Source organism: Ammodytes marinus, assembly GCF_949987685.1.
Source record: "Ammodytes marinus genome assembly, chromosome: 18".
Taxonomy (NCBI): Eukaryota; Metazoa; Chordata; class Actinopteri; order Uranoscopiformes; family Ammodytidae; genus Ammodytes; species Ammodytes marinus.
In genome coordinates, this window is record NC_137222.1 from 19612485 (window position 1) to 19640026 (window position 27542).

The 27542-nt window shown below is 39.5% G+C and overlaps 3 protein-coding genes and 1 pseudogene across 4 annotated transcripts; all 4 read left to right on the forward strand.

The window, feature by feature from the left end:
• Nucleotides 1–2330: 2330 nt before the first annotated feature.
• On the forward strand, nt 2331–7707 carry LOC307264866 (bile salt-activated lipase-like; annotated as a pseudogene). The gene is made up of 11 exons: nt 2331–2465; nt 2915–3062; nt 3196–3315; nt 3400–3597; nt 3718–3848; nt 3968–4075; nt 4217–4331; nt 6542–6728; nt 6878–7081; nt 7177–7386; nt 7539–7707. The product of its transcript is annotated as a bile salt-activated lipase-like (transcript).
• Nucleotides 7708–9475: 1768 nt separating this feature from the next.
• On the forward strand, nt 9476–12989 carry LOC307264868 (bile salt-activated lipase-like; the record flags this gene model as incomplete). Its single annotated transcript, XM_080046398.1, has 11 exons — nt 9476–9541; nt 9887–10034; nt 10168–10287; nt 10372–10569; nt 10689–10819; nt 10949–11056; nt 11196–11310; nt 11830–12016; nt 12171–12374; nt 12469–12678; nt 12821–12989. Exons 1-11 carry the CDS (start codon nt 9479–9481, stop codon nt 12987–12989), a joined length of 1653 nt encoding a protein of 550 aa, XP_079902524.1. The 5' UTR covers nt 9476–9478.
• A 3270-nt stretch (nt 12990–16259) lies between these two features.
• On the forward strand, nt 16260–19781 carry LOC307264867 (bile salt-activated lipase-like; the record flags this gene model as incomplete). Its single annotated transcript, XM_080046397.1, has 11 exons — nt 16260–16322; nt 16652–16799; nt 17091–17210; nt 17295–17492; nt 17618–17748; nt 17875–17982; nt 18119–18233; nt 18661–18847; nt 18999–19202; nt 19296–19505; nt 19613–19781. 11 exons carry the CDS (start codon nt 16260–16262, stop codon nt 19779–19781), a joined length of 1653 nt encoding a protein of 550 aa, XP_079902523.1.
• A 1738-nt stretch (nt 19782–21519) lies between these two features.
• On the forward strand, nt 21520–27046 carry LOC307265074 (bile salt-activated lipase-like; the record flags this gene model as incomplete). The annotated part of the gene is made up of 11 exons (XM_080046644.1): nt 21520–21582; nt 22666–22813; nt 22922–23041; nt 23139–23336; nt 23406–23536; nt 23996–24103; nt 24612–24726; nt 25012–25198; nt 25329–25532; nt 26538–26747; nt 26863–27046. 11 exons carry the CDS (start codon nt 21520–21522, stop codon nt 27044–27046), a joined length of 1668 nt encoding a protein of 555 aa, XP_079902770.1.
• Nucleotides 27047–27542: the final 496 nt, after the last annotated feature.

Sequence of the window (27542 nt, forward strand, 5' to 3'; positions counted from 1 at the left end):
ATTATTGGTTTGTGGAAGAACAATTGTCTTAATGATTACGTTTTTGGTTGATGCAGTATGGCAGAAATGTGTCGAGAATATCAGTCAAGATGCAGTTTTTCTTTGTCATGACACAAGAGAAACACAACATTATCGGGAGAACGGCCAAGTGCGCACGATTATCCTCCATTTAACAGTGTTGATTTAAATACGGAGAAAATGGAGAAATCATCTCAAAATTCGAAAAACACCATTGAGCAAAAGAAAAAAAAGAAAAGGCTAGTACTAACTACCATTAATCTTACAGGCAAAGTCGTCCCTCGCTGGACATTCTGTTTGGTGGCATCTGAACATGGTTTCAAATGTGTATGTGTGTATAGGGTCTTGAAAGGTGCTTTTAGCAGGTGTTCAGGAATATTTATACACTCCCTGGGCATAATGCATTTGGATTGGCCACAGCAGTGTGACTTTGAGTCAAGCGGGACAGCTGTGTCAACTCAGCAGAGGTTACCATAGGGCATACACAACTGTTTTCCAAAGCCAGGCTTTCTTAATGTGCAGTCACTGCTCAATAACAGTTATAGAAAATATTTCATCAAAATGTTAGGGGATGCCATAACTTCCCATTCTATAAGAAGGTTACAAGGATATTCTCCTTTGCTACGGATATGGAATAAACTAATTTCTAGATCACATTATTACTGTGATTATTGACGATATATTAGCAAATGACTTGGGTATTTAAATTTTCGGTAATCCTTTATATTAAGGTCCTTGTAATAAGCATTAGTTAAAAGTTAATAAGGCCCTTAATAGATGCTTATTGACATTAATTTGTGTTAATAAGACTAAGTGTTAATGATAACATAATAAACGTGTTTATTTTGAGATAAGAAATGTATAAGCACTTATAAGACTATTTATTGATTGCCTAATAACATTCATAAAAGTCTTATGAGTTTTTTATAATTGTTAATAAAAGCATTACAAACCCATAGCCTATATTGAGTCCTACTAACTCACCTTTAAGCATTTTTTGTTGCTTTATTAAGGTAAAAACAACTTTATTATTAATTTACCGTTCCTGTAACTGCGTACATTTTTTATATAGAAATGAAGGTCGCTCATCCAGGTTAGCTTTGTTAAAACACTGGTAGTCAAGGGGAGCAGGTCAAAATGTTAACTTTACAACATCACTAACCACTCCTGTGTGCTTGTTGGGACTTGTTGGGTTTATTTACCACGTTATGTTGCGTTTTATATTATTACAGGTTATGTTTTTTAAAAACAAAATACATACTGGAAGGAAACCAGAAAGTGCACATGACAGTCATGTATGTATTTGATTCTAAAATGACATGACGTGTTAGAATATACAACGCATCATTACGTGATAAATGAAACCCTAAGCCCAACAAGCACAAATGAGCGTTCATTGATGGTGTAAAGTTTATCTTATGATCTGCTCTCCTTGACTACCAGTGTTTCAGCTAAGCTAATGTGGTCAAGCAACCTTTTTGTCCATTTCTACATCACAAATGCACACACATTTACATGAACAGTTTCTGTCACATTTTTTTGAGTCAGAGAGTGAGGCAAAAAGATCATAATTGAATATTTGAACTATTCCTTTAAGACAACTCTTTTGAAAAAAAATTTTTTTTGATCTTAAATACCCGTTTTGTACAAGGTTCACTCCAGCAGTTCGCAAAGTAAAAAAAAATTTATGGGAGTTTTTTGTTAATTAATAAGTGTATATTGAAGGATTTATTAACATTAATAAGCATTGTTCCCGCTTTAGATCAGGTACCTGCAGAATGCATAATGAGCAGTTTAATAAGTGCATTGTTGATTGCAAATAAATTAATAATTAAGTTGTTTTACCGGTAACATTTAGCGAGACTCAATCATTGGGTTTGTAATGCATTTATTAAGAATGATAAGAAACTCATAAGACTTTTGTTAAAGTTAATATGCAATCAATAAATAGTCTTACAAGTGCTTATGAATTCCTTATCTCACAATAAACATGTGTATTATGTTATTATTAACACTTATAGATAGTCTTATTAACACAAATCAATGTTAATAAGAATCTATTAAGGGCCTTATTACCTATTAACTAATGCATATCACAAGGACCTTTATACAAAGCATTACCCCTTTTTCTGCTACTTTATATTTCTATTCCACTACACTTCAGAGTACCTGATCCCTACATATGTTATTTTGGTATAGCCAAAGAGATTTTCACGTGTTTTTTGTAATCTATGTTAAGTATTGGGAAAGAGTGGTTATCACAATTTATCTAAAAGTTACAAAGGCATCAGGCATGCCAATAGACTGGTCGGATGTTGTTTAGGGGAGGGGTTAGCCATATAAAAGTCTGAAAATATCAGCCTGGTTCTCACAGTTTGGTAAGGATGATCAATCTGTGGATTTTGGTGGCTGTTGCCTCCTTTCTGGAGACGGTCTCTTCGGCTTCTGTAAGATTCACAACAAAGAAAAACTAATGCATCTAGAAAGCCATTTAATTCTTTGTTTAGTTTCTGTAAAAAAAAAAAATAATTCTGGGACATTGCTTATCCAATATAACTACTTTGTTCCCTAACTTAGCATTTTTAAAATTGATCAAAATAATTAATTAAACCATTATTATTTATGTTTTAGAAAGCATTCTTAGTTTACAGCATTTTTTCAAAGCTGCCTAAATCTTTTGCACAGTACTGTATGTCTAATTATAACAAAAGTTTTCATATGTCTGTCTGATGACCTATTTCTAAGCTAATATATTGCATTGCATCGCATTGTTTAAATTTATGTTACATGACATTTTAATTCTTTACAAACCATACCAAATAGAAATGGTCAATTTCAATATTAATGCAGAATGACACGTTCATGACACGTTGGACTTTTTGGTGGATTTCTGTAGCTCGGTGTGGTGTACACAGAGGGAGGTATGGTGAAGGGCGAGAACATTCGTCTTGGGTTCCGCCATCACATGGACGTCTTCAAAGGAGTTCCCTTTGCTGACACCCCTGGGAGGTTTGAGAAACCAAAGCGTCACCCCGGCTGGGACGGTGAGTAGAAATATTTCTATCTTTTAGCTGTATAAGTAAATGAACATCAGCTAAACACCTGAACTGTGTAATAAAATGTGTCATGAAAACTTTTATAACTTTCAAGTCTTTCACTGCTTGTGTTTCTCTCCAGGTGTTATGAAGACCACTGAGTTCAAACCGAGATGCCTTCAGCCGAACCTCTTGATGACTGACACTCGAGGCAGTGAGGACTGTCTTTACCTAAACATCTGGGTACCTCATGGAAGATCAGGTAAGGCTGAGGAAAGCCCACAAAGCATCATCCATATTAGATGTGAACCTTAATTGGCTCTAATGCAATTCTCTTGTTCTCTAGTGTCCAAAGATCTGCCAGTCATGGTCTGGATCTATGGAGGAGCCTTCTTGGTTGGAGGCTCGATGGGTGGTAACATCCTAAGCAACTACCTGTACAGTGGGCAGGAGATTGCAGACAGAGGAAATGTTATTGTGGTGACGCTGGGATACCGTGTTGGGACTCTGGGCTTCCTGAGCACTGGAGACTCTAGCTTACCTGGTAGGTGCCAGTTTATATTTTTACAGAGGTGGCCGAATTGTATGGACTCTGGAAGATGTTGGTCTCCCGGCCAAGTAGTAAGTCCTGCTACTATTGAGAGAAACGTTTGAATCTTGTCAGGAAACTACGGTCTTTGGGACCAGCAAGCGGCCATCGCCTGGGTGAACAGGAACATCCGTTCATTTGGAGGAGACCCTGACAACATCACCATCTTTGGAGAGTCTGCAGGTGGAGCTAGTGTCAGCTTCCAGGTGAGGTCTCTAGCTCATTGTGTGAGATGATAGTTTGATGATAGATATCAACTTAAATCTAATTAATTTAAAAATAAAAATATACATAAATATCCATGTCCCAATTTGCCTGTCCATAGACTCTCACTCCCCACAACAAAGGGCTTTTTAAGAGGGCCATCTCCCAGAGCGGAGTCGCCTTCTGCCCTTGGGCCATCAACAAGAACCCCCGCAGGTTTACTGAGGAGGTACATAACAGCTTCTCTGACATCTTTTTTTGTTCTATGGAACTTTCTCTGTTTTTCAGAATACCTTATCAGAATTTAAAGGTGTAAATTTAACTTTCTCAATTAGTAAGCAACTCAAGATAATTTGAACCTTCTCCCCAGGTTGCTCTGAAAGTCAGCTGCCCCACTGATGATACTATGGCTGCCTGTCTGAAGATGACTGATCCTGTTCTCCTCACGATGGCTGGTTCTCTCAGTGTGTCCAGCTCACCTGATAGTAAGGGCGGCACTTTACACAGCCTAGTATAGATTTTCATTTTTAGACGTATCAGTGCTTCAAACTCAAGCAATGCACAGTGAATTAAGCTGTTTATCATTGATTAATGGGAAAGCTTAACTGGCTGAGATCTGTTTAACCTGCCAGAAAAAAAAACTATTTTACCACATGCCCGAATCAGCATTGTCAGGATACTTCAGACCTTAAGTAATTTGTCTGTCTGTATGGCATGTCCAATATGCTACACGGAGCCTCTGTGGGGGGATATGCTATTGGAGTAAGGCAACAGGAGCAACCAACCACCATTTATTTTTTTGCACTTGTTTTCATGCCCATTTATCAGGGCATTTTGCATGGAAATATTAGGAAAAAAGTTTTTGTGCATGCCTAACGTGAAAAAGTAAGTATATTGGTAGTATAAAGAAAGGGAAGCTAGAAAGGAAACAGACAAAGTAAAGAAAAAAGTCTACTGCTGCAATAATGTTATGGTTTCTATGGTCATGAATGCTGGGTTATGACCGTAAGAACCAGGCAGCAGAGGCTAGAATGGGTTTTCTCAGAAAGGTGGATTGGGTCTCCCTCAGAGATAGGGTTGGGCGCTCATCCTTGAGGAACTCGGGGCAAAACCGCTGGTCCTTTACATGGAAAGGAGCCAGTTGAGGTGGTCTGGGGGTCGCCCTAAGTAGGTGTTTCAGGCACGTCCAGCTGTGAAGTAGCCCCAGGGAAGACCCAGGACTAGGTGGAGAGATAATGTCTCCACACTGGCCAGGGAACGGGTGCATTGGTAATGAGTGTTGCACTTAACGGCCCTGAAAAATCAAGCTCACCACAAACAGTTATTGGTCTGACAGTGCCTTATGTCGTCTGCCAGCCGAGGAAAAAATTAAGAGACCAGTCGGGATTTTTTCAAAATCTTCATCTCTACATTACTTGTTGAAAATGCTCTAAATGACAATTTGGTAGAAATGTTGTCAGTAGTTTATATGATAAAATCAAAATTTTAATTTTACTCAAACATATGCCTCAAAAGATTAAAACAAGAGACACTGAACATTCGGAGTGGTCTCTTAATTTTTTCCGGAGCTGTATATATATGTATACACTCACCGGCCACTTTATTAGGTACAGCGGTACATTTTCTTGTTAGCGCATGTAACTAATCAGTCAATCACGTCAGCAACTTAATGCATTTAGGCATGTAGACCTGGACGGGACAACTCATTGAGGTTGAAACCGAGCAAGAGAATGGGGAAGAAAGGGGTTTCAAGTGACTTTGAACATGGCAATGTTGAGGGTGCCAGAAGGGCTGGTATGAGTATTTCAGAAACTGCTGATCTACTGGGATTTTTACTCTAGTCTAAACCATCTCTAGGGTTTACAGAGAATGGTCCGAAAAAGAAAAAATATCCAGTGAGAAGCATTTATGTGGACATAAAATGCCTTGTTGAAGTCAGAGGTCAGTGGAGGATGGGCATACTGGTTCGAGATGATAGAAAGGCAATAGTAACTCAAATAACCACTCGTTACAACCAGGGTATGCAGAATACCATCTCTGAATGCAAAACACGACCAACCTTGATGCAGATGGGCTACAGCAGCAGAAGACCCCACGGGTGCCACTCCTTAAAAAATCATGCCTGGTCTGATGAGTCTCGATTTCAGTTGCGACAATCAGATGGCAGGTTCAGAATTTGGCATAAACAACATGAAAGTATGGATCCATCCTGCCGTGTACCATCAACCAGTGCCATGTTCAAAGTCAACTAAACCCCTTTATTTCCCCATTCTGATGCTTGGTTTGACTCCAGTACATTGTCTTGACCACGTCTAAATGTATAAATGCATTAAATTGCTGCCATGTGATTGGCAGATTAGCTTTTGTTTTTATAAGCCATTGAACAGGTGTGCGTGACAATCCCGGTAGATCAACAGTTTCTAAAATACAGCTGATCTACACAGCCTTTCTGGCAACATCAACATTGCCATGTTCAAAGTCACTTAAACCCCCTTTCTTCCCCATTCCGTTGCTTGGTTTTAACTTCAACAAGTTGTCCTGTCCAGGTCTACATGCCTAAATGCATTGAGTTGCTGCCATGTGATTGGCTGATAAGTTATATGTGTTAACAAGAAAATGAACCGCTGTAGCTAAGTGGCCGGTGAGTGTATATGCATATTGTAAGTTAGTGAGTGATTGTATCTTCTTCCATCAGACCCCGTTGTATTCAACATGGCTCTGTCTCCTGTGGTTGACGGTGACTTCCTGCCTGATGAGCCCTCTAAGTTGTTCCACAATGCGGCTGAAATCGACTACATCGCCGGAGCCAACAACATGGATGGACACTTCTTTGCTGCAGTAGATGCTCCTTCAGTTAACTCCCCTCTGGTGTCAACACCTGTGTGAGTAAAACCCATCGGGTCATAGTGTAAATCAGATCTAATCACAGCACAATACCTTTTTTGAGAACTGTGATGGTTTTAACAATGTTGCTGGCAGAAAGTTGTGTTATCAGAACCAGTTTTCCAACCCTTCCCATTTCTGACTGCAGTGATTATGTGAAGAGGCTCCTGGCTGCTTATACTAAAGAGAAGGGCCAGGCGGGTTCGGACAATGCCTGGTCTACATACACCTATACCTGGGGATCAAATCCAGACCAGGAGACCATCAAGAAAACCATTGTGGAGATTACAACAGACTACATCTTCCTGGTTCCTACTCAGATTGCCCTCCACCTTCATACTGCCAATGCCACGTGAGAATAGAGTGCTGCATTTTTTCTTCATATATTCAGCTCCCTCTTTGGTGTTGTCATTGTCAAATCTCTTATCTTTCATTGTCTCAACAAAGGACGGGCCGTACCTACTCCTACGTCTTCTCTCAGCCCAACCGTATGGCCGGCATTGGCAGGCCATACCCCAGCTGGGTGGGAGCTGACCACGCTGATGACCTGCAGTATATGTTCGGCAAGCCTTTCAGCTCACCACTGGGGTACTGGCCTCGTCACCGTGATCTCTCTGGCTACATGATCGCCTACTGGACCAACTTTGCCAAAACTGGGTATAATTCTGCAAACACAAAACATACAAATATCACATACGAGTATCACAGGAGTAAAAAATAAAATGAATATCAATCCCATACTGAAATAGAAAAACTAAAACAGCCTTAATTCAGTTTCCTTTTTCTCTGGCTATGTCCAATGTCCACAGAGACCCCAACAAAGGAGATCTGAAAGTGCCCGTTACCTGGCCTGTATTCACCACCAGTGGACAGCAGTACCTGGAAATCAACTCTAAGATGGATAGGAACTACGTGAGACAGAAGATGAGAACGCGTCATGTGCATTTCTGGTCCAGCGTCCTACCGAACCTACCTTAATCATCTCAGAATAAAGACCTTTTTGGATCACGTGTGCACTTTAATTTTGGACCTATAGATCTTATATTCACATTATTTGTGCTTCATGAAACAATAAACTGATGATGAATACAAATGATATTTTCTTGTTTTTATTCTATGATGTCCTTCCTGTTTAAATGTGCAATATGTCGGCTAGGCTTAAGAAGTTACATTTGTATAGAGGCACCTGGGTGTTTGGGTTTGTTTAATTGTTTTTGGGCTCAACAGTGATGCCATATGGCCCTCCTAAATGTCTGATATATTGGTATTGAGCTTATTTACTATAAAAATTATGATCAGTAATGTCAAATTCTGTGTTAACTTCATAATGCAAATTAAAAAAATTAAAATAGGACAATTAAGAAATTATTGAAACCAAACAGCTTAGCTATTTTCTTACCAGTCTCTCAGTGTGTTAAAAAGTTTAACCTACCATAAGCCTAATTTTAGAAAGTTTATAATTGATTGACGTTTAAGGCAGTTTGCTTTCAAAATACATGTCAAGGCACTCAACATGGTGTCATAACACAGGAATATGAGACAAGGACAAGGCAACATTGTCCATGGAAAAGTATGGGGTTCCCTACCATTCCATTATTTCCTGTTTCAGGACACAAAAGAGCTAGAACAGTTTACGACAAGGCTTTCAGAGCTCATCACTGTTCTTATATGGACATGCAAACAAAGAAGAGGCTGGTATTAACCATCCCAAGACCAATAATTGAGATAATAGAGAAGATTTAATTATAACTATAATTGTGATAGTTTCACAAAGCTAGCTTGGGTGACTATTGCTAACTAAACTAACTGGCTAACTGATTTAGACATCTTTTTCTTCGACTGTTTGTCCATCTCCGGACGGCCAGCTAACACGGCAATTCAACATATCTTAAAAGCCAGGCACCTACCTGTCTGATAGCTATTAGCTTATATATCGTGATTTAGAAAATACTGTAGCCTATGACAATAACGAGCCGCTTACATGTACAACTGTAAGTGACTGATTTTTTTTTTAACTCTGGGAATATTTGGGAAAGTAATTTTTGCTTTAAAACATATTTGCTGATTTTTTAAGCTCTAAACTTGGCATTTGGTTGATCTGAGTCAGAATGAAATAATGAGTATCTGCAAAGGCTAATTAAAGTAAAGGGAAGTAAACTAATGCATTTCTAAACAATTATTTGGATAGTTCCACATTTTGAGTACCAAAAGGAAAATATAGCTCTAGAACAAAAAAATATGTTTGTCTCATCTTTAATTTTGTGACAAATTATGTTTTTTTTGTTTTTGTTTACTGTACAGAACATAACTGGCTGACCTATGGTCCATTCATGTTGTGGTTGGTTCAAATTGTATAAAATCAGATTCATCTGTCAAACAGAATTCAATTAGAGATGCCTAATAATGCACAGAAAAAGCAAAGACCAATAGTAAGCATTTTAACTCAATTACCCTTTTGCGTTCATTTTTAGCGTAGTGTGTGAAAACTACATACAAAAAAAAAACGTTTATTAATAATACATTCAAATTATAATTTATTTTTTGATTGACCTTGATGTTATTTTGGGCTAAACAAATAGGTAAACGTGTTACGTATTCAGGGAAAGTGTTGTGTAAGCAGGGTGGTTAAATATTATAACTGATAAAAGCATTCCCACGGACTGCAGACAGGTCAGATGTTGTTTGGGGGAGGGGTCTACTCAATATAAGTCTGACCGACAATGAACCTGGGTCTCACAGCTTAGTGACGATGGCGAAGTTGGGGCTTTTGGTGGCTGTTGCTGTGTTTCTGGAGACGGTCTCTGCGACCTCTGTAAGTGTCTAAAGATAATCTAAATTATCTGTAAAAAAGTGTGCAGTGCATACAAGGAAGTAACCACATGATTGCACCCATACACTTCTTGAATTTTGTCTAAGTATCAGATATAAAATACTTATATTGGATAAGAACAAAGATTTTGTATGTCAGTGTCGCAACCTTGTTCTATGCGTATTTGCAGTAACGCATCTCTGTGTTTTTTGAATGAATTATCCAAACATTTCAATTTTTTTCAAACCATACCAGCTAGAAACTGAGAATTCCAATCTAAATGCAGCAAGCCACATTCATCGGTGTAATTCACTGACAAAAGTTGGACTTTTTGATGGATTTCTGTAGCTCGGTGTGGTGTACACAGAGGGAGGTATGGTGCAGGGCGAGAACATTCGTCTTGGGTACCGCCATCACATGGACGTCTTCAAAGGGGTTCCCTTTGCTGACACCCCTGGGAGGTTTGAGAAACCAAAGCGTCACCCCGGCTGGGACGGTGGGTAGAAATAGTTATATCTTTAGCTAAAGGCCTGAGCTGTGTGATAAAATGTGTCCTGAAAAGCTGCATAATTTATTTTGATAATTTTCAAGTCTTTTACTGCTCTTACACTCCATGTGTTTCTCTCCAGGTGTTATGAAGACCACTGAGTTCAAACCGAGATGCCTTCAGGTGAACCTCTTGATGACTGACACTCGAGGCAGTGAGGACTGTCTTTACCTTAACATCTGGGTTCCTCATGGCAGATCAGGTAAGGCTGAGAAAAGAACACAGAGTAGCATCCATATTAGATATGAACTACCAGTGGCTCCAATCCAATTATCTTGCTTTGTAGTGTCCAAAGATCTGGCAGTCATGGTCTGGATCTATGGAGGAGGCTTCCTGGCTGGAGGCTCGATGGGTACTAACTTCCTGAACAACTATCTGTATGACGGGCAGGAGATTGCAGACAGAGGAAATGTTATTGTGGTGACGCTGGGATACCGTGTAGGGGCCCTGGGCTTCCTGAGCACTGGAGACTCTAGCTTACCTGGTAGGTGCCAGTTTATATTTTAAAGAGGTGGTAGAATTTTATAAACCCTGGAAGATGTTTGTCTCCTGCGCAATTAGGAAAACCTGCTGCTAATGAGAGAAACTTTTGGTTCTTGTCAGGAAACTACGGTCTTTGGGACCAGCAAGCGGCCATCGCCTGGGTGAACAGGAACATCCGTTCATTTGGAGGAGACCCTGACAACATCACCCTCTTTGGAGAGTCTGCAGGTGGAGCTAGTGTCAGCTTCCAGGTGAGGTGTCTAGCTCATTGTGTGAGATGGTCGTTGAGTAGATGATTGATATGGAACTATATCAACTTAGATATATTTAAATTAAAAGAAGAATATACAAAAAATATATTGTTCCTTTGTGCCTGTCAGACTCTCACTCCCCACAACAAAGGGCTTTTTAAGAGGGCCATCTCCCAGAGCGGGGTCAGCCTCTGCCCCTGGGGCATCAACAAGAACCCCCGCAGGTTTACGGAGGAGGTACATAACAGCTTCTCTGACATATTTTTTATTATATGGAACTGTCTCTGTTTTTCAGAACACCTTACTAGAATTTAAAGGTGTACATTTAACTTCATAATCGGGAAGCAACTCAAAATAATTTGAACCTTCTCCCCAGGTTGCTCTGAAAGTCAGCTGCCCCACTGATGATACTATGGCTGCCTGCCTGAAGATGACTGATCCTGTTCTCCTTACGTTGGCTGGCTCTCTCAGTGTGTCCAGCTCACCTGATAGTAAGGGCGGCACTTTACACAGCCTAGTATACATTCTCACTTTTGACGTGTCAGTGCTTCATACTCAAGAAATCCACAGTGAATTAAGATTGTAAGCATTGATTTAGGGGAAAGCAAAACTGGCTGGTTGTATTACATCTGTTAAACACCTGCCAGAAAATAAAAAAATGTACCACATAAGTTGCCAAATTCAGCACTACCTCTGACCATAATCAATAATGTATGCATGTTATGTCAAATGTGTTATTGCAGGATGGTAAGCAACCACAAATTCTGTGCACCTGTTTCCATGGACATTTGTCAGTGTATTTTACCTAGAAATATTGAGAAAAATGTTTTTGCCCTTACCCAACGTGAAAAGGTTAGCGTATTGATTAAAACAAATGGGGGGATGTTGAGGAAATAGACAAAGTAAAGGAAATATTCTTCTTCTGCAAAAATGTTGAATGTTTTTGAATTCCTTCCGTACTAACAGTTGATATGAAATTGTAAGTGAGTGATTGTATCTTCCTCCATCAGACCCCGTTGTATTCAACCTGGCTCTGTCTCCTGTGGTTGACGGCGACTTCCTGCCAGATGAGCCCTCTACGTTGTTCCACAATGCGGCTGATATCGACTACATCGCTGGAGTCAACGACATGGATGGACACATGTTTACTGGTTTAGATGTTCCTTCAATTAACTCCCCTCTGGTGTCCACACCTGTGTGAGTTAAAGCCATTGGATCATAGTGTAAATCAGATCTAACCACAGCACTATAACAAGCTTTTTTTTTTAAACTGTGATGGTTTTAACAATAGTACTTGCAGAAAGGTGTGCTATCAGAGTGAATTTCTCAAACATGCCCTTTCTGGTTTCAGTAATGATGTGAAGAGGCTCCTGGCTGCTTATACTAAAGAGAAGGGCCAGGCGGGTTTGGACAATGGGTGGTCTACATACACCTATACCTGGGGATCAAATCCAGGCCAGGAGACCATCAAGAAAACCATTGTGGACATTGGAACAGACTACATCTTCCTGGTTCCTACTCAGATTGCCCTCCACCTTCATACTGCCAATGCCACGTGAGAATAGAGTGCTGCATTTTTTCTTCATATATTCAGCTCCCTCTTTGGTGTTGTCATTGTCAATCACTCATCTTTCATTGTTTCACCAAAGCACGGGCCGTACCTACTCCTACGTCTTCTCTCAGCCCAACCGTATGGGCGGCATTGGCAGGCCATACCCCAGCTGGGTGGGAGCTGACCACGCTGATGACCTGCAGTATGTGTTCGGCAAGCCTTTCAGCTCACCACTGGGGTACTGGCCTCGTCACCGTGATGTCTCTGGCTACATGATCGCCTATTGGACCAACTTTGCCAAAACTGGGTATAATTCTGCAAACACAAAACATACAAATATCACAGAAGTAATACAAAATATTAAAATAAATGAATACCACACTGAAATAGAAAACTAAAACCGCCTTAATTCAGTTTCCCATTTTTCTGGCTATGCCCATTGTCCACAGAGACCCCAACAAAGGAGATCTGAAAGTGCCCGTTAACTGGCCTGTATTCACCACCAGTGGACAGGAGTACCTGGAAATCAACTCTGAGATGAATATGAACTATGTGAGACAAAATTTGAGAACACGTCATGTGCATTTCTGGTCCAGCGTCCTACCGAACCTACCTTAATCATCTTAGACCTTGTGTGATCACTTGTGCAACTTCATTATTGACCTACAAGCGTTTATACTCACGTAATGTGTGCTTCATGAAAAAGTAATAATAACAAGGATTAATACAAAGGTATCTCCTTGGTTTTACTTTATGATCTTCTGCCTGTTTAAATGTGTAATATAAGCTATGCTAAAGAAGTTATATTTGTATGATTTTTTGGGTATGTTTAATTGTTTTGGGCTCAACAATGATGACATATTGTACAGCTAAATAATATATTGGTATTGAGCTTATTTGATGTACAAATTATTATCAATGATGCCAAATTATGTGTTAATTTGGTAAAGCAAAATTAACAAAATCAAAACAGACAATAAAGAAATGATTGAAACCAGACTGCTTTGTTACGTTATGTGTATATGGGTGGTGAGCCTCAGGCTTTTAAGCAGTGATTTAGAACATATGCCATTAACCAGCCTCTACATTCACAAGAGTCTGATTTTATTTTTACCCTGGAGATAATGTTATAAAAATTGTAAATTGCTGATTTTGTGAACTCAAAACTTTACTCAGAAACAGAAATTAGAATTATCAAAAAACTGTTAGCAATTAAAATAATAAAAAACATCTACAAGGAAAGGAGGTGGTCTCAAGTGCTCTCAGCTTGGATTTAAAAGAATTCAAAGAAATCATTTCAGTTATTTTACTGTCCTTTTGCAGCATGTTCCATGTAGAGGGAGCAGAGTAGACGAATGCCCTATTTCCCAGTTCTGTGCGGGCAAATGGAACAGACAGCAACAACTGATTGTTTGAACGCAAACCGTTAGAAGCAACACTTTTCCGTGTGATTAGGTTACAGATATAGGAGGGCAGTAGCCCAAACATGGCCTTATAAATAAAAGTGCACCAGTGTCCCAGCCTCCTGGTGGACAGAGAGGGCCATCCCACTCAAGAATAAAGTTCACAATGATGGGTCAGAGCTCCACAGTTAGTAAACATCAGAGAAGCATGATAAAAAGCATCAATCTTACGTAGACATTTATCTGAGGAATTCATATACTGTACATCAGGTCTCCATAATCTAAACTGGATAAAAATGTTGCAGTGACAAGCCGCTTTTTGACCTCAAAAGAGAAACAAAATTTGTTTCTGAAGAAGAAACCCAATTTAAGTTTCAGTATCTTCACAAGATTGTCAATATGAGGTTTGAAGGAAATGGAGTTATCAATAAAGACACCAATATATTTGTACATATGAACCACCTCTATGACATTTCCCTCAATAGTGGACAGTGGGGACAGTTAGAGGTACTTTCTTAGAGTTTGAAAACGACATTTGATTAGTCTTGTCAGTGTTGAGGACCACATCAAAAGCTTTCTGCAGAGATTCAACAGCTCTAGCAGGAGTTGATCCAAAACAGTAAATAATTGTGTCCTCTCATCTGCATAGAAATGCATGTGCATCTAACACATTTTTTTTCCAAATCATTAATGTACATAATGAACAAGAGGGGTCTTAATATTGAACCCTGTGGCACAAGGGGTGTGGACACTCGCAAATTCAGAACACAGATCCTCATATTTAATATACTGAGTCCTGTCACTCAAGGAAAGACGCCTATGCTTTAAAACAGCATGGTCCACAGTGTCAAAAGCCTTTGACATATCAAGGAAAAGTGAAGCACAGTGCATCAAGAGCAACTATATCATTGATCACTTTTGTAGCTGCAGTGATGGTACTATGCTTTTTCCTGAAGCCTGATTGCAGTTTTGAGAGAAGATCATTGGAGGTTAGAAACTCTTTTAACTGAGCACACGGTTCACCTCCTTTTAATAAGGGGGTAACAAAAGATGACTTCCAAACGGATGGAATTTATTTGGTTTCGATTGAGAGATTAAAAAGGATTGTTAGAGGCTGTGGTACAAAATCAGCTGCTATTTTTAAAAAGTAGGGCTCTATTAAGTCAGGTCCAGGGGGTTTTCTGCTATCCAACGTTTTAAAGGCTTGATGCACTTGCCGCACAGTAAAAGGTACACAATTAAAGGGTTCTCCTGAAAACCTTGGAGGGTCTGTGCAGGGAGACACATGGGCAGCTCCTGTAGAGTCAAACAAAGAACCAGATGATACAAAATGGTTGTTAAAGCAATTTAGAACCTCAGTTCTATCGTAGACTGGGACAGAGTCTTTTAGAACTAATGTCAGAAGAGCCTGAGGACTTTTAATTACATATATAGATTTAATTACTTTCCAAAATTTCTGTTGATTAGGTTCTCAGTTGTGACAGATAAGTAATATTCCGATTTAGCCTTTTTGATAAGAGAAGTGCATTTGTTCCTTAGTTACCTGAAACCAGTCAGAATAAAAAATAAATAAAATTCTGGCTTTGGCCCATGCCACATTACGTTGATGGATGGTATCTGACAACTCTGGGGAAAACCAGGGATTTTCTTGTCTGTTAACCCTGAATTTCTCGATAGGAGCATGTTTATTTACAATTTTCACAAAATTTTCCTTAAAGAATGTACAAGCTAGCTCAACATCCAGCAAAATACCTATGTGCCCCCAATTAACCAAAGACATATCTTGATGAAAAGCCTATTCATTAAATATTTTTAAATTCCTTTTGAAAATAATGCATGGTTTACGTCTGGGGATTTTTGTGTCCCTGCAGGTAGCAACAACACAATGATCACTCAAATCATTGCAGAAGACTCCCAAGGATGAGAATTTATGAGGAACATTTGTTAGAATTAGATCAACAAAGTGGACTCATCAGTATTTTTAAGATTTGGCCTTGTAGGTAGGTTGACCAGCTGGCTAAGATTAATAGAGTCACAGAAAGATTTAAATGAATCCGAAACTGCATTTAGCCAGTCCCAATTCAGATCTCCAGCCATTAAAAGCTCATTATAATTTAATTTGGACAAAATATGCTTCAATGACGATAATGCCTCCTTTGTGGCAGATGGAGGCCTATAGCACCCGACAAAAGTCATAGAAAGGGACTTGGCTATTTCCACCTTCAATGCCAAAAATTCCATTTGCTTACAGATACACTCAGACGACTCAGACAGAACAATTGAAGCATGTTATTATGGTTTAAAAAAAGAGTTTTAGACTCTGTTTGAAGTAAGCGTTGAGGTAAAATGCTGTGCAAGCAGGGTGGTTAAATATTTTAACAGTGATAAAAGCATGCCCACAGACTGGTCAGATGTTGGTTGGGGGAGGGGTCTACTCAATATAAGTTTGACCGACAATGAACCTGGGTCTCATAGTTTGGTGACGATGGCAAAGCTGTTGCTTTTGGTGGCTGTTGCCTTTCTTCTAGAGGCGGTCTCTGCAATCTCTGTAAGTTTCACAATTATGTAAAGAAATGTGCAGTACATACAAAGAAGTGTCCACATGTTTGCACCCATACACTCATTGAATTTCGCCTGAGTATCAGAGATAGTATATATATATTGTATTGGAATAATGGCTGTGTCACAGCCTTGTTCTTTCTGTATTTGTAATAATGCATTATTTAAATTTCTGTGTTACATGACTGTTTGATTCAAACAATTTGATTATTTCAAAACCATACCAGATAGAAACTGAGAATTCCAATCAAATGCAGCATGCCACATTCATTGGTGTAAATCATAGTAAAAAGGTGGACTTTTGGTGGATTTCTGTAGCTCGGTGTGGTGTACACAGAGGGAGGTATGGTGCAGGGCGAGAACATTCGACTTGGGTACCGCCATCACATGGACGTCTTCAAAGGAGTTCCCTTTGCTGACATCCCTGGGAGGTTTGAGAAACCAAACCGTCACCCCGGCTGGGACGGTGAGTAGAAATATTTATATTTATATTATATTATATTATATTATATTATATTATATTATATTATATTATATTATATTATATTATATTATATTATATTATATTATATTATATTATATTATATTATATTATATTATATTATATTATATTATATTATATTAATATCTTTTAGCTGTATAAGTAAATGAGCATCAGCTAAAGGCCTGAACTATGTGATATAATGTGTCATGAAAACCTGCAAAACATTTTTTTGATAACTTTAAAGCGTCTTTCACTGCATGCGTTTATCTCCAGGTGTTATGAAGACCACTGAGTTCAAACCGAGATGCCTTCAGCTGAACCTCTTGATGACTGAGACTAGAGGCAGTGAGGACTGTCTTTACCTTAACATCTGGGTTCCTCATGGCAGATCAGGTAAGGCTGAGAAAAGAACACAGAGTAGCATCCATATTAGATATGAACTACCACTGGCTCCAATCCAATTATCTTGCTCTGTAGTGTCCAAAGATCTGGCAGTCATGGTCTGGATCTATGGAGGAGGCTTCCTGGCTGGAGGCTCGATGGGTGCTAACTTCCTGAACAACTACCTGTACAGTGGGCAGGAGATTGCAGACAGAGGAAATGTTATTGTGGTGACGATGGGATACCGTGTTGGGACTCTGGGTTTCCTGAGCACTGGAGACTCTAGCTTACCTGGTAGGTGCCAGTTTATATTTTTACAGAGGTGGCCGAATTGTACAGATCCCAGGAGATGTTGTTCTCCCCGGCAATATAAGTTGCTCCATTAAATTAGTAAATCCAGTGATTGACATTCCTGTCAGGAAACTACGGCCTTTGGGACCAGCAAGCGGCCATCGCCTGGGTGAACAGGAACATCCGTTCATTTGGAGGAGACCCTGATAACATCACCCTCTTTGGAGAGTCTGCAGGTGGAGCTAGTGCCAACTTCCAGGTGAGGTGTCTAGCTCAGTGTGAGATGATATATGATGATAGATATGGACAATTACTTAAATCTAACTTGAAAAAAAAAAATAGAAACATACTAAAATATCTCTGTTTTCCATGTTAATGTCTACAGACTCTTACTCCACACAACAAAGGGCTCATCAAGAGAGCCATCTCCCAGAGCGGGGTTAGCGTCTGCCCCTGGGGTATCGACAAGAACCCTCGCAAGTACGCTGAGGAGGTACATAACAGCTTCTCTGTCCTTTTTCGTCTTTGAACTTTATATTCTTTATTGGCATGACTAACCTGAATTTCAATGTGTACATTTCATTTCATAACTAGGAAAAAACTAAAGATTATTTGAACCCTCTCCCCAGGTTGCTCAGAAGGTCAGCTGCCCTACTGATCATACTATGGCTGCCTGTCTGAAGATGACTGATCCAGTTCTCCTTACGATGGCTGCCACTCTCAGTGTCTCTAGCTCAGCCGATAGTAAGGGCTGCACTCCTTACAGCCTAACATTTTCATTCAACATTGTATCATTGTGTCGTACTGGAGGAAAAACAAGGAATTGGGCTTTTACCCTGTAACTGATTACCAATTGGAAAGTGAAAATGGCAGTACAGGACAATTAATTTGGTGTGTGTGTTATGTTTTATTTATTTTGATGTGCATAACGCCCAATTGTCATGTAGTAGAAATGGATAATAACACATTAATTCACATCATCTTTGCACTAACTTTTGATGGAAACTTGGCTAATGAACGTTGCCCACATGAGCTCTGAAACATCAAGCTGACTTCAGAAAGTAAAGGCTTCACTTTCAATGCTTTGAGAACATTGATTACAGCTTGAATTCCTTCCATATTAATAGTTGATATGAAATTGTAAGTGAGTGATTGTATCTTCCTCCATCAGACCCCCTTGTATTCAACCTGGTTCTGTCTCCTGTGGTTGATGGCGACTTCCTGCCAGATGAGCCCTCCAAGTTGTTCCACAATGCGGCTGAAATTGACTACCTCGCTGGAATCAACGACATGGATGGACACATCTTCACTGCTCTAGATGTTCCTTCAATTAACTCCCACCTGTTGGACACACCTATGTGAGTTAAGGCAAAAGGTTCACAGTGTAAATCAGATAACCACTGCACTATAATGACTTTTTCTGAGAACTGTAACTGTCTTTAACAATGTTGGTGGCAAAAAGTCGATTTATCAGACCCCGTTTTTCAAACATTTCCTTCTTGATTAAAGTGAGGATGTAAAAAGGCTCCTGGCTGCGTATACTAAAGAGAAGGGCCAGGCTGGTTTGGACAATGCCTGGGCTACATACACCTATACCTGGGGAACAAACCCTGACAAGGAGACCATCAAGAAAACCATTGTGGAGATTGGAACAGACTACATCTTCGTTATTCCTACCCAGGTTGCCCTCCACCTTCATGCTGCCAACGCCACGTGAGAATATTGATACTTTTTTACTTCATATATTCAGCACCCTCATTGATCCAGTCATTGTCACATTCTTATTCTTTCATTGTCTCACCAAAGGACTGGCCGTACCTACTCCTACCTTTTATCCGAACCTAACCGCCTGGGCGGCATTGGCAAACCATACCCCAGCTGGGTGGGAGCCGACCACATGGATGACCTGCAGTATGTTTTCGGAAAGCCTTTCAGCTCACCACTGGGTTACAGGCCTCGTCACCGTGACCTCTCTGGCTACATGATCGCCTACTGGACCAACTTTGCCAAAACTGGGTATAATTCTACAGAAACAAAACACAGAAATCAAACAAAACTGATTCAAACACTGAAATAGGAGATTATAACTGCCTGAATTAATTTAGCCTTTTCTATGTCCACAGAGATCCCAACAAAGGAGATCTGAAAGTGCCCGTTACCTGGCCTACATTTGCCAGCAGCGGACACCCGTACCTGGAAATCAATTCTCAAATGGATGAGAACTATGTGAGACAGAATTTGAGAACACGATATGTGCATTTCTGGTTCAGTGTCCTACCAAATCTACCTTAATAATTTAATACGATTTAACAGCTTGTATGATCACTTATGCACCTACAGTGTGAACCTATAGACCTTCAATATCAAACTTGTAATGTTTCATAAAAAAAAAATATATAATGAAGATCATTTTTTTTGGATTTCTTTTACTGTGTTTTTCCTTTTTAAATAATTTGTATGATATGCTAAATAAATTAACTTGACATCAATGGCACCTGAGTTTTTTGGTATGTTTGAGACGAATCCAAGTGAAGAGCTTTGTTAGTCCATTATTTTCCTTCAGGACACGAAACATATGATATGGACATGCAAATAAAGGAGAGGCCGTGTTTAAGTCACCCAAGACAAATAGTTGAGGTAATCAAGAGGATTATTGTTCACTGTTTGTCCCACTCGCACCTGTTTGGTTTTATTAAGTATGTGAAATAAGCAGATAATAATAGTAGGCCAGCTAACACAGTAGCTCAATATGTTTTAAAAGGGTAGCCCCTACCTGTCTGCTAATAGGCTACTGCTAAAACTAAATCTTATCATTTATGTGTATGGGTGAAGTGTATAGGCTACTTCCTAAAATTAACAACTGTAAAGATCTTATTTGTCTCCAATTTTTTGTGACTTTGTTATGAGGGTGATCTGAGTCTGAATACAATCATCTGAAAAGGCTAATTAAAGTGAAGGGAAGTAAACTAATGCCGTTAATTGAAATTATTCAACATTATCTATGCAGAAAATGGTTTTAGGACACAAAACATTCTATTTTGTCATGGTTTCTCTTCGACCACTAATTATGTTTAGCTACTAGAACTAGTTTTAAAATGTGCTCACTTATGGTCACTTCGTGTTCTGTGGATTGTAGATGTGGTAAATAAAATTAGTCTGCCAAACAGCACCAATGTCACTGAAAGATGTTTTAGAAAATGCACAAAAAAGACGCAAACTTTGTAACAATTGTATAGGCTAATGTGTATAGCCTACTTGTAAGCATAGGACATATTTTCTGAATATGTGTACGTATATTCTACTGTTATATAAAATTGAACAAACGTACAATATCTGCTGAAGGAGGAGTGTTTGTGTGGATCTGCTGTTGCAGGAAGCTGGCCTCTCTTAATCTTCAAAGTTCAAATACAAGTTTCCACCAACTTCACCATGATTATTTTAGGTTCCATTTTATCTCAAACTGTGTATTTTTAGAAAATCTGAGAATCAGCCCACCTGTTTCTGTGACAGCAGCATGGGCTTTCTCTCTTCAACATGTAAACATCTCAAATCCAAATTTACATGTGTCTCTATATTTTTTTTGTTTTTTTGTTTTATTGATTACTTGCATCATTACGTCCACTCAAAGTTAAATACTTAATGTGGACTCACATCTCTGGTTCAGATTTGGCATAAAATCGGTTTCTTTGAGTCTTTGTGAAATTTGGACTTTATTTTCCCAGGTTACAATCTATTTTAAGCTAATAAGGATTAGCAAAATTGCACACCAACATGTGTGAAGGTAAACCAATAATTCAATGTGTTTTGGGAAACGTACCGCATGATACTTTGATTGTAATACTTTGATACAGCTGGAAGTTTTGCATCTGGCTGGTTCCCATTGTAGGTTTAGCGTTCAAGTCAGGTGAAACACAGCGTGACAGTATGGATGTAAACATTATGCAACATGAGTGAACAGTGGGGGTGTGGTTCGGGGGGCGGGTCTTTTGTATATAAGCCACTGGAGGGGAAGTATGGTTTCCGGACAGCCATGGAGAAACTGAAGATTCTGATTGCTGTTGTCTTGTCTCTGGGAACCGCCTCGGCTGCCTCTGTGAGTGTGAAATAATTTTAACTAATTAAAAGTTGCAAATATAAATATGGATTTACTCTATGAATAAATCATACCAATGCCCTGCTTGAAGTTGAAAAATCTCAAAAATATACAGTAACTTGATAAGCTCATCAGCAGGATCCCGAAATGATAAGAGAATGGCCTGGATGGAAGATCTTCAGACAGACATTACAGAGCTGGAAAGGGCATGTCATCAAGCACAGACTCTATACTCTAATAATAGCAGATTTAAGTCGATCCAGTATGATGTCTCATGAGAACATATTTATTGTAACTCTTGAAAAAATGTAACCCTATTACTCCAGACACCTGTATAAAATGTAGAACCGAAAGAGGAACCCTGTTTCAATGCATCTTGATGTGTACAAATATCCAAGATATTTGGAAGGGCATAATTTCCATTATTATTCACAAGAAATCCCTGTACACACGGATATATGTATCCTTGGTCAAATTCCTAAGACTTTAACGCTTAGAACAAATGAAAGCACATTTGTTAACATCTGCCTGATGGATTCAAAATGTCTAATTGCTAGACATTGGACAAGTGTCCATCTGTGAACCTCTGGATTAATGAGCTTTCTTCATGCATAGCGATCAAAAGGCTTACTTTTACCACGTAAAAGTCATAGCTCTCATAAAATATTGGATTCATTCCATCCATTTCTGGAATCAAAACCTGACCATTTATGTCCTTAAAAGTTGCACCAACCAATTCAATTGATTGGCTTTTATAAATAGGCACAGAGTTCATGGGTGGGTAGTTGAGTGGGAGGGCAGATCTAAGGGAAATAAGTTATTTGATGAAATCAAGACAAATTTTTGGAAGTGATGTATCTTGTTAAAAAATCCACAAAATTAAGGAAACCAAAAGAAAGCTGTATATATGTCAATCAAAAGCATACTCTGTTAGCATTGAGAACATTAATCTGCCCCTTAAAGATGTTTTCGGGGAGCCTTTAAATTCAAATGATGATGCATTTTTTCTGCCTTCACTTTTAATGAGTTCACTATATCCCCGGCAATGTTCTATGAAGCTCTTCTCCAAATGTGTCTCTATAGCTGGGCGTGGTACAGACAGAAGGTGGCCGTGTTCAGGGACGAAATATCCCACTTGGTCTTTTCCGCTCCGTGGAGGTTTTCAAAGGAATTCCCTTTGCTGCCCAACCTGGAACACTTGAGAAGCCCAAACCTCACCCAGGCTGGGAGGGTGCGTTCAAAACCTTATCTTAAAAAAACAACAGAGCTAACAATTGAATGCAATGCTTGCATAGAAAATATATCCCTCTGAAAAATATAATATTGTTTTCATCCCCAGGCATACTGAAGGCTACAAAGTTTGCTCAGAGATGTCTCCAGATCAGCATACTTCAGACTTCAAGTTTTGGTAGCGAAGACTGCCTCTACCTCAACATCTGGGTTCCTCATGGCAAACAGGGTAGCGTTTGCGTTTTTAAACATTAATAATATAATAATATACATTAAATGTGCTTGCTTGTAAGATTTAAAATGTTTGTCTTGTTCACCCCCCCTAGTGTCATCAAATCTTCCCGTCATGATTTGGCTCTTTGGAGGAGGCTTCACGGTCGGCGGTTCTATGGGGGCAAATTTTCTCAACAACTACCTGTACAGCGGTCAAGAAATTGCAGACAAGGGCAATGTTATTGTGGTGTCGGTGGGATACCGTGTGGGAACCCTGGGCTTCCTCAGTACCGGGGACTCTGGCATACCTGGTAAGGGCAGTGAATTGGAAACGTTGGCTGTGTAAATGTGCTTTTTACTCAAAATGTGTCACCATGCAGGAAACTACGGCCTGTGGGACCAGCACGCTGCCATCTCCTGGGTGCACAGGAACATCGGCTCGTTTGGAGGAGACCCTGATAACATCACCATCTTTGGAGAGTCTGCAGGTGGAGCTAGTGTCAGCTTCCAGGTGAAAGGCTTCAGTAGAAACGCACTACAACCTTCTGATAAGGCATAGGGGTTTGGAAGTTACTACTAATGGATTTATTTTTGGCTTGTAAATGATTAATAAAAGCTTTAAAGGTAAGCAACAAAACATTTCTAGGAACCATTAAAGGGATACCATATAATGACCCACCTGAATGATGCTTGTGAAAGATGTAATCCGTCACATTAACATTATAGTTTATTGTCTTTTAAGTTCCTATCCATCAAATAGTGAGTTAAAACAATAGTGATTGAGCATAACTGACTAAACAGTCACAAAGCCATTTTTTGGAACTTCTAAACCATCAACAAAGTATTCCGTATAAAACTTGTCAGCACAACCTCACATATGCCTTTTGCTTGCTATATTTTTTTACAGTCATAATTAGCAAGTTTAAGGCCTAGAAATACTCTTTATGTGTATGTATGTATGCCTCCGCAGACCCTCTCCCCCCACAACAAGGGGCTGATCAAGAGAGCCATCTCCCAGAGCGGTGTTGCCTTCTGCCCCTGGGCATTGAGCGAGAACCCACGCAAGGTTGCAGAGGGGGTAAGTCATTGTCAGATATCATCGATGTAGACTATGCAGTCAAAGAAATGTCCTCACTTGAATATTTTTGGGAAATGTATATTTATTATAGGATTAAAATTATGTTGTACAATTGTTCAACTTCCTCATGAAATGCTGTGAATTTTAAAGACATAATCATCCATTGTTCAAATAATTGTAGAGATTAATTCAATATTTGATCGTCCAAATCTATTAAGGTATTGGAATTTGTATATTTACTCTAATAGGCGAAATGTTTGTTACAGTAAACATTTACCATTAACCATCAACTTCATAGCCTAATGAATAATTTACAGTGGCATCTGTACTGTGGGCTGTGTGCAGCAGACCAACTGTGGAGTGAGCACAAATCACTCAATTAATTCATTAATCAGAATAACAACCTGTCATTATTGACAGAGTGTGTATATAAGTCTATTCTGAACAGCTAAATACTGTATAAAGGCTGTGATTCTACTGAAATGCTGCTTCATTACCATGGGCTCAGGTTGCTCTAAGGGTCGGCTGTCCCACTGATGACCGGATGGCGTCCTGTCTGAAATCAACTGATGCTAAGGCTCTCACCATGGCTTCTCCCCCCATAACACAAAGCTCTCCAGATCGTGAGCGCTTTTTTCTGTCAATTGAAAAAAACATTCAAAGATCTAACTACTTTATTTAGAATCTGAAATACATTCACAAATGATGTTGCAAACTGTAAATGGTTAAATTGTGAAAATAGAAGTGTGGTGCATACATAAATTGATCACATCATTGCAGTTATTCCTGTTCTGTTTTGACATAACCCTACACGTCTTCATAAAGCGTTCAATCTGTTTATCACAGAGCAAAGACATGCTTTACATACAAAGACGCCACCCCAATAACGCTCTGTCAATTGATCTCAGATCCTGGCGTGGAAAACCTGCTTCTGTCTCCTGTTGTCGATGGGGACTTCCTCCCTGATCAGCCAAGCAACTTGTTCCACAACGCTGCTGATATTGACTACCTGGCGGGGGTAAATAATATGGACGGACACCTCTTTACCAAAAGTGACATTCCTTCCCTTGGTAACAAGACTCAAGAGATTCCTGTGTAAGGATTGATTTTTCTAAAGTCTAGTCTTCTGTTTAGATTTGTCTCGATTGGCCTTGTCTTTTAATGGGCCTTCAGCTTTTAAATGAAAAAGCAAAGCACTTAGCTGTCCTTTTCATTTTCACTGCAGAGAAGATGTAAAGAGGCTCCTTGCTGCTTATACCAAAGACAAAGGGCAAGCCGGAGCTGAGATCGCCTTTGCTGAATACTCGTCCAACTGGGGATCAACACCCAGCCAGACAACCATTAAGAAAACTGCAGTGGACATTGGAACTGACTACATCTTCCTGGTTGCTATACAGACTGCCATTTACCTGCATGCTGCTAACGCCAGGTGAGGCCAATTACATGCTTTTTTTCCCTTTAAACAGTTGCTGAAGGTGTATGTATTTGCAAAATAATTTATCAACGATTAATACACATTAAAGTCAAAGGATGGCAGAACTCAGACCCCTGGATAAAAGATACGTTATGATAAAACTGCAGACTTGAATTGAACAACTTTCGGCAAACACAGGTAAGCTCTTTGAAAGAGAAATGAACCAAAGTCACTCATGGCGCTTTCACTTGCCATGTTTGGTTCGATTGAAACAAACTCTGGTTCGTTTCCACATTTGCTGCTGTTCATTTGTGCAGGTGAGAACACAGTAATCGTACCCGGGTGCGCACCAAAAGCAGGCCAACCAAGCGTACCGAGCCCTTCTTGAAGAGGTGGTCTTGATATGCTTTCAAACCAACTCAGGTGCGGTCCGTTTGTGATGAGAAAGTAATTGTACCACTGAGTCAGACCCAACTGCACGAAGCACTGAGTATTTTTCGATTAAACAAACTCTTGTGGCCAGTAACACTATGCAGTATGGGATGAGGAAGACAATCTACTGTACTTCCTGGAGTTTCTTTCTGTAGTTTTCCGGCATGTAAATTCTGACCAATTGTAAAGCAGTACAGGAACTGTGTGATTGCTCCAGCCCCAGACACATCTGACCAATGAGAGACAAGAACGTTCTCACGTGCCTTATGCTGCTGCATTTTGTTTCTCTGCACCAACTGTTTCGGACCAGAGGAAACGATAAGTGTGAAAGAGAACCAAACCTGTTGAAAAACTAAACAATGTTTCATTCTTGCATCTGGTGCGAAACAAGGAAGCTAACCGCCCACAGATACAGAAATGGAACCTTCACCCTCAGGGATCTTGAGAAAAAGAAATTCTAAAATCACTTCTTATAAAATAATACAAGATTGTTTTTCCTTCATGCCTTTGTAGGTTAAGGACAATGTAGATTGCTAGAATGGCACAGGTGAAGAAAAAAGGTAATCACCCAGTGCCTGTCTTTAACAGGTCTGGACGTACCTACTCCTACCTGCTATCTGAGCCCAGTTTAATGGCTGGACCCGGCAAACCCTATCATGACTGGGTGGGAGCCGACCACGCCGATGACCTGCAGTATGTGTTTGGAAAACCCTTCGTCACCCCAAAGGCTTATGGGGACAGACACAGAGACCTGTCCGGCTACATGATTGCCTACTGGACTAACTTTGCCAGAACTGGGTATAACAATATTTTCATGCATGTTAAATATTGTAAAATAGTTTGAAACAGTTTGAGGATTATTTTACAAAGCTGATACATTCACAAGTGTTTCTTCCTCTACTTATTTCCACAGGAACCCCAACACAGGAAACCTGAAGGTGCCTGTGACTTGGCCGGAATTTACCATAACTAAACAGCAGTTTGTAGAGATCAATGCTAAAATGAATGAGCACTCTATTGGACAGGATATGAGGCTTCGTTTTGTTCACCTTTGGACCAGCATCCTTCCAAGCCTCCCGGATCATGATGCTCAGTGATGCATTTTTAGTTTAACAATGACACAAATTATTCAAATAAAAACTGTTTGTACAATAAAGATTATGACTCAAAAAAGTTGTTTTGCATTGGTTCACCTTGACTACCGACCTAAGATGAGAGCCCTTTTAATCAGCAGCAAAAATAAACCTTTGTTGGTATCAAAATTAATAAAGGACAATACTTGGCATTACCTATTAGATCCTGTCACACATAAACAACATGCCATCCTCCGAAGACCTGTTAAACATGTTGTAGCCCTCAATCCGACGTCACAAAAATGCTCTCCATATACATTCAAGTTCAGTTGTATTCATATAACGCATTTTGAAATAACAAATAATTGACCAATGTGCTTAACATGTTCAAAAACATAATTCATAAAATACTCAAACAAACATATAATACAAGACATGAAAAACAATAGAAGAGGCCATGGCGTCAAAACTCAACTTGAACTGAAAGCCAATGAATACAGGTAGGTGTAGCAAATAACTG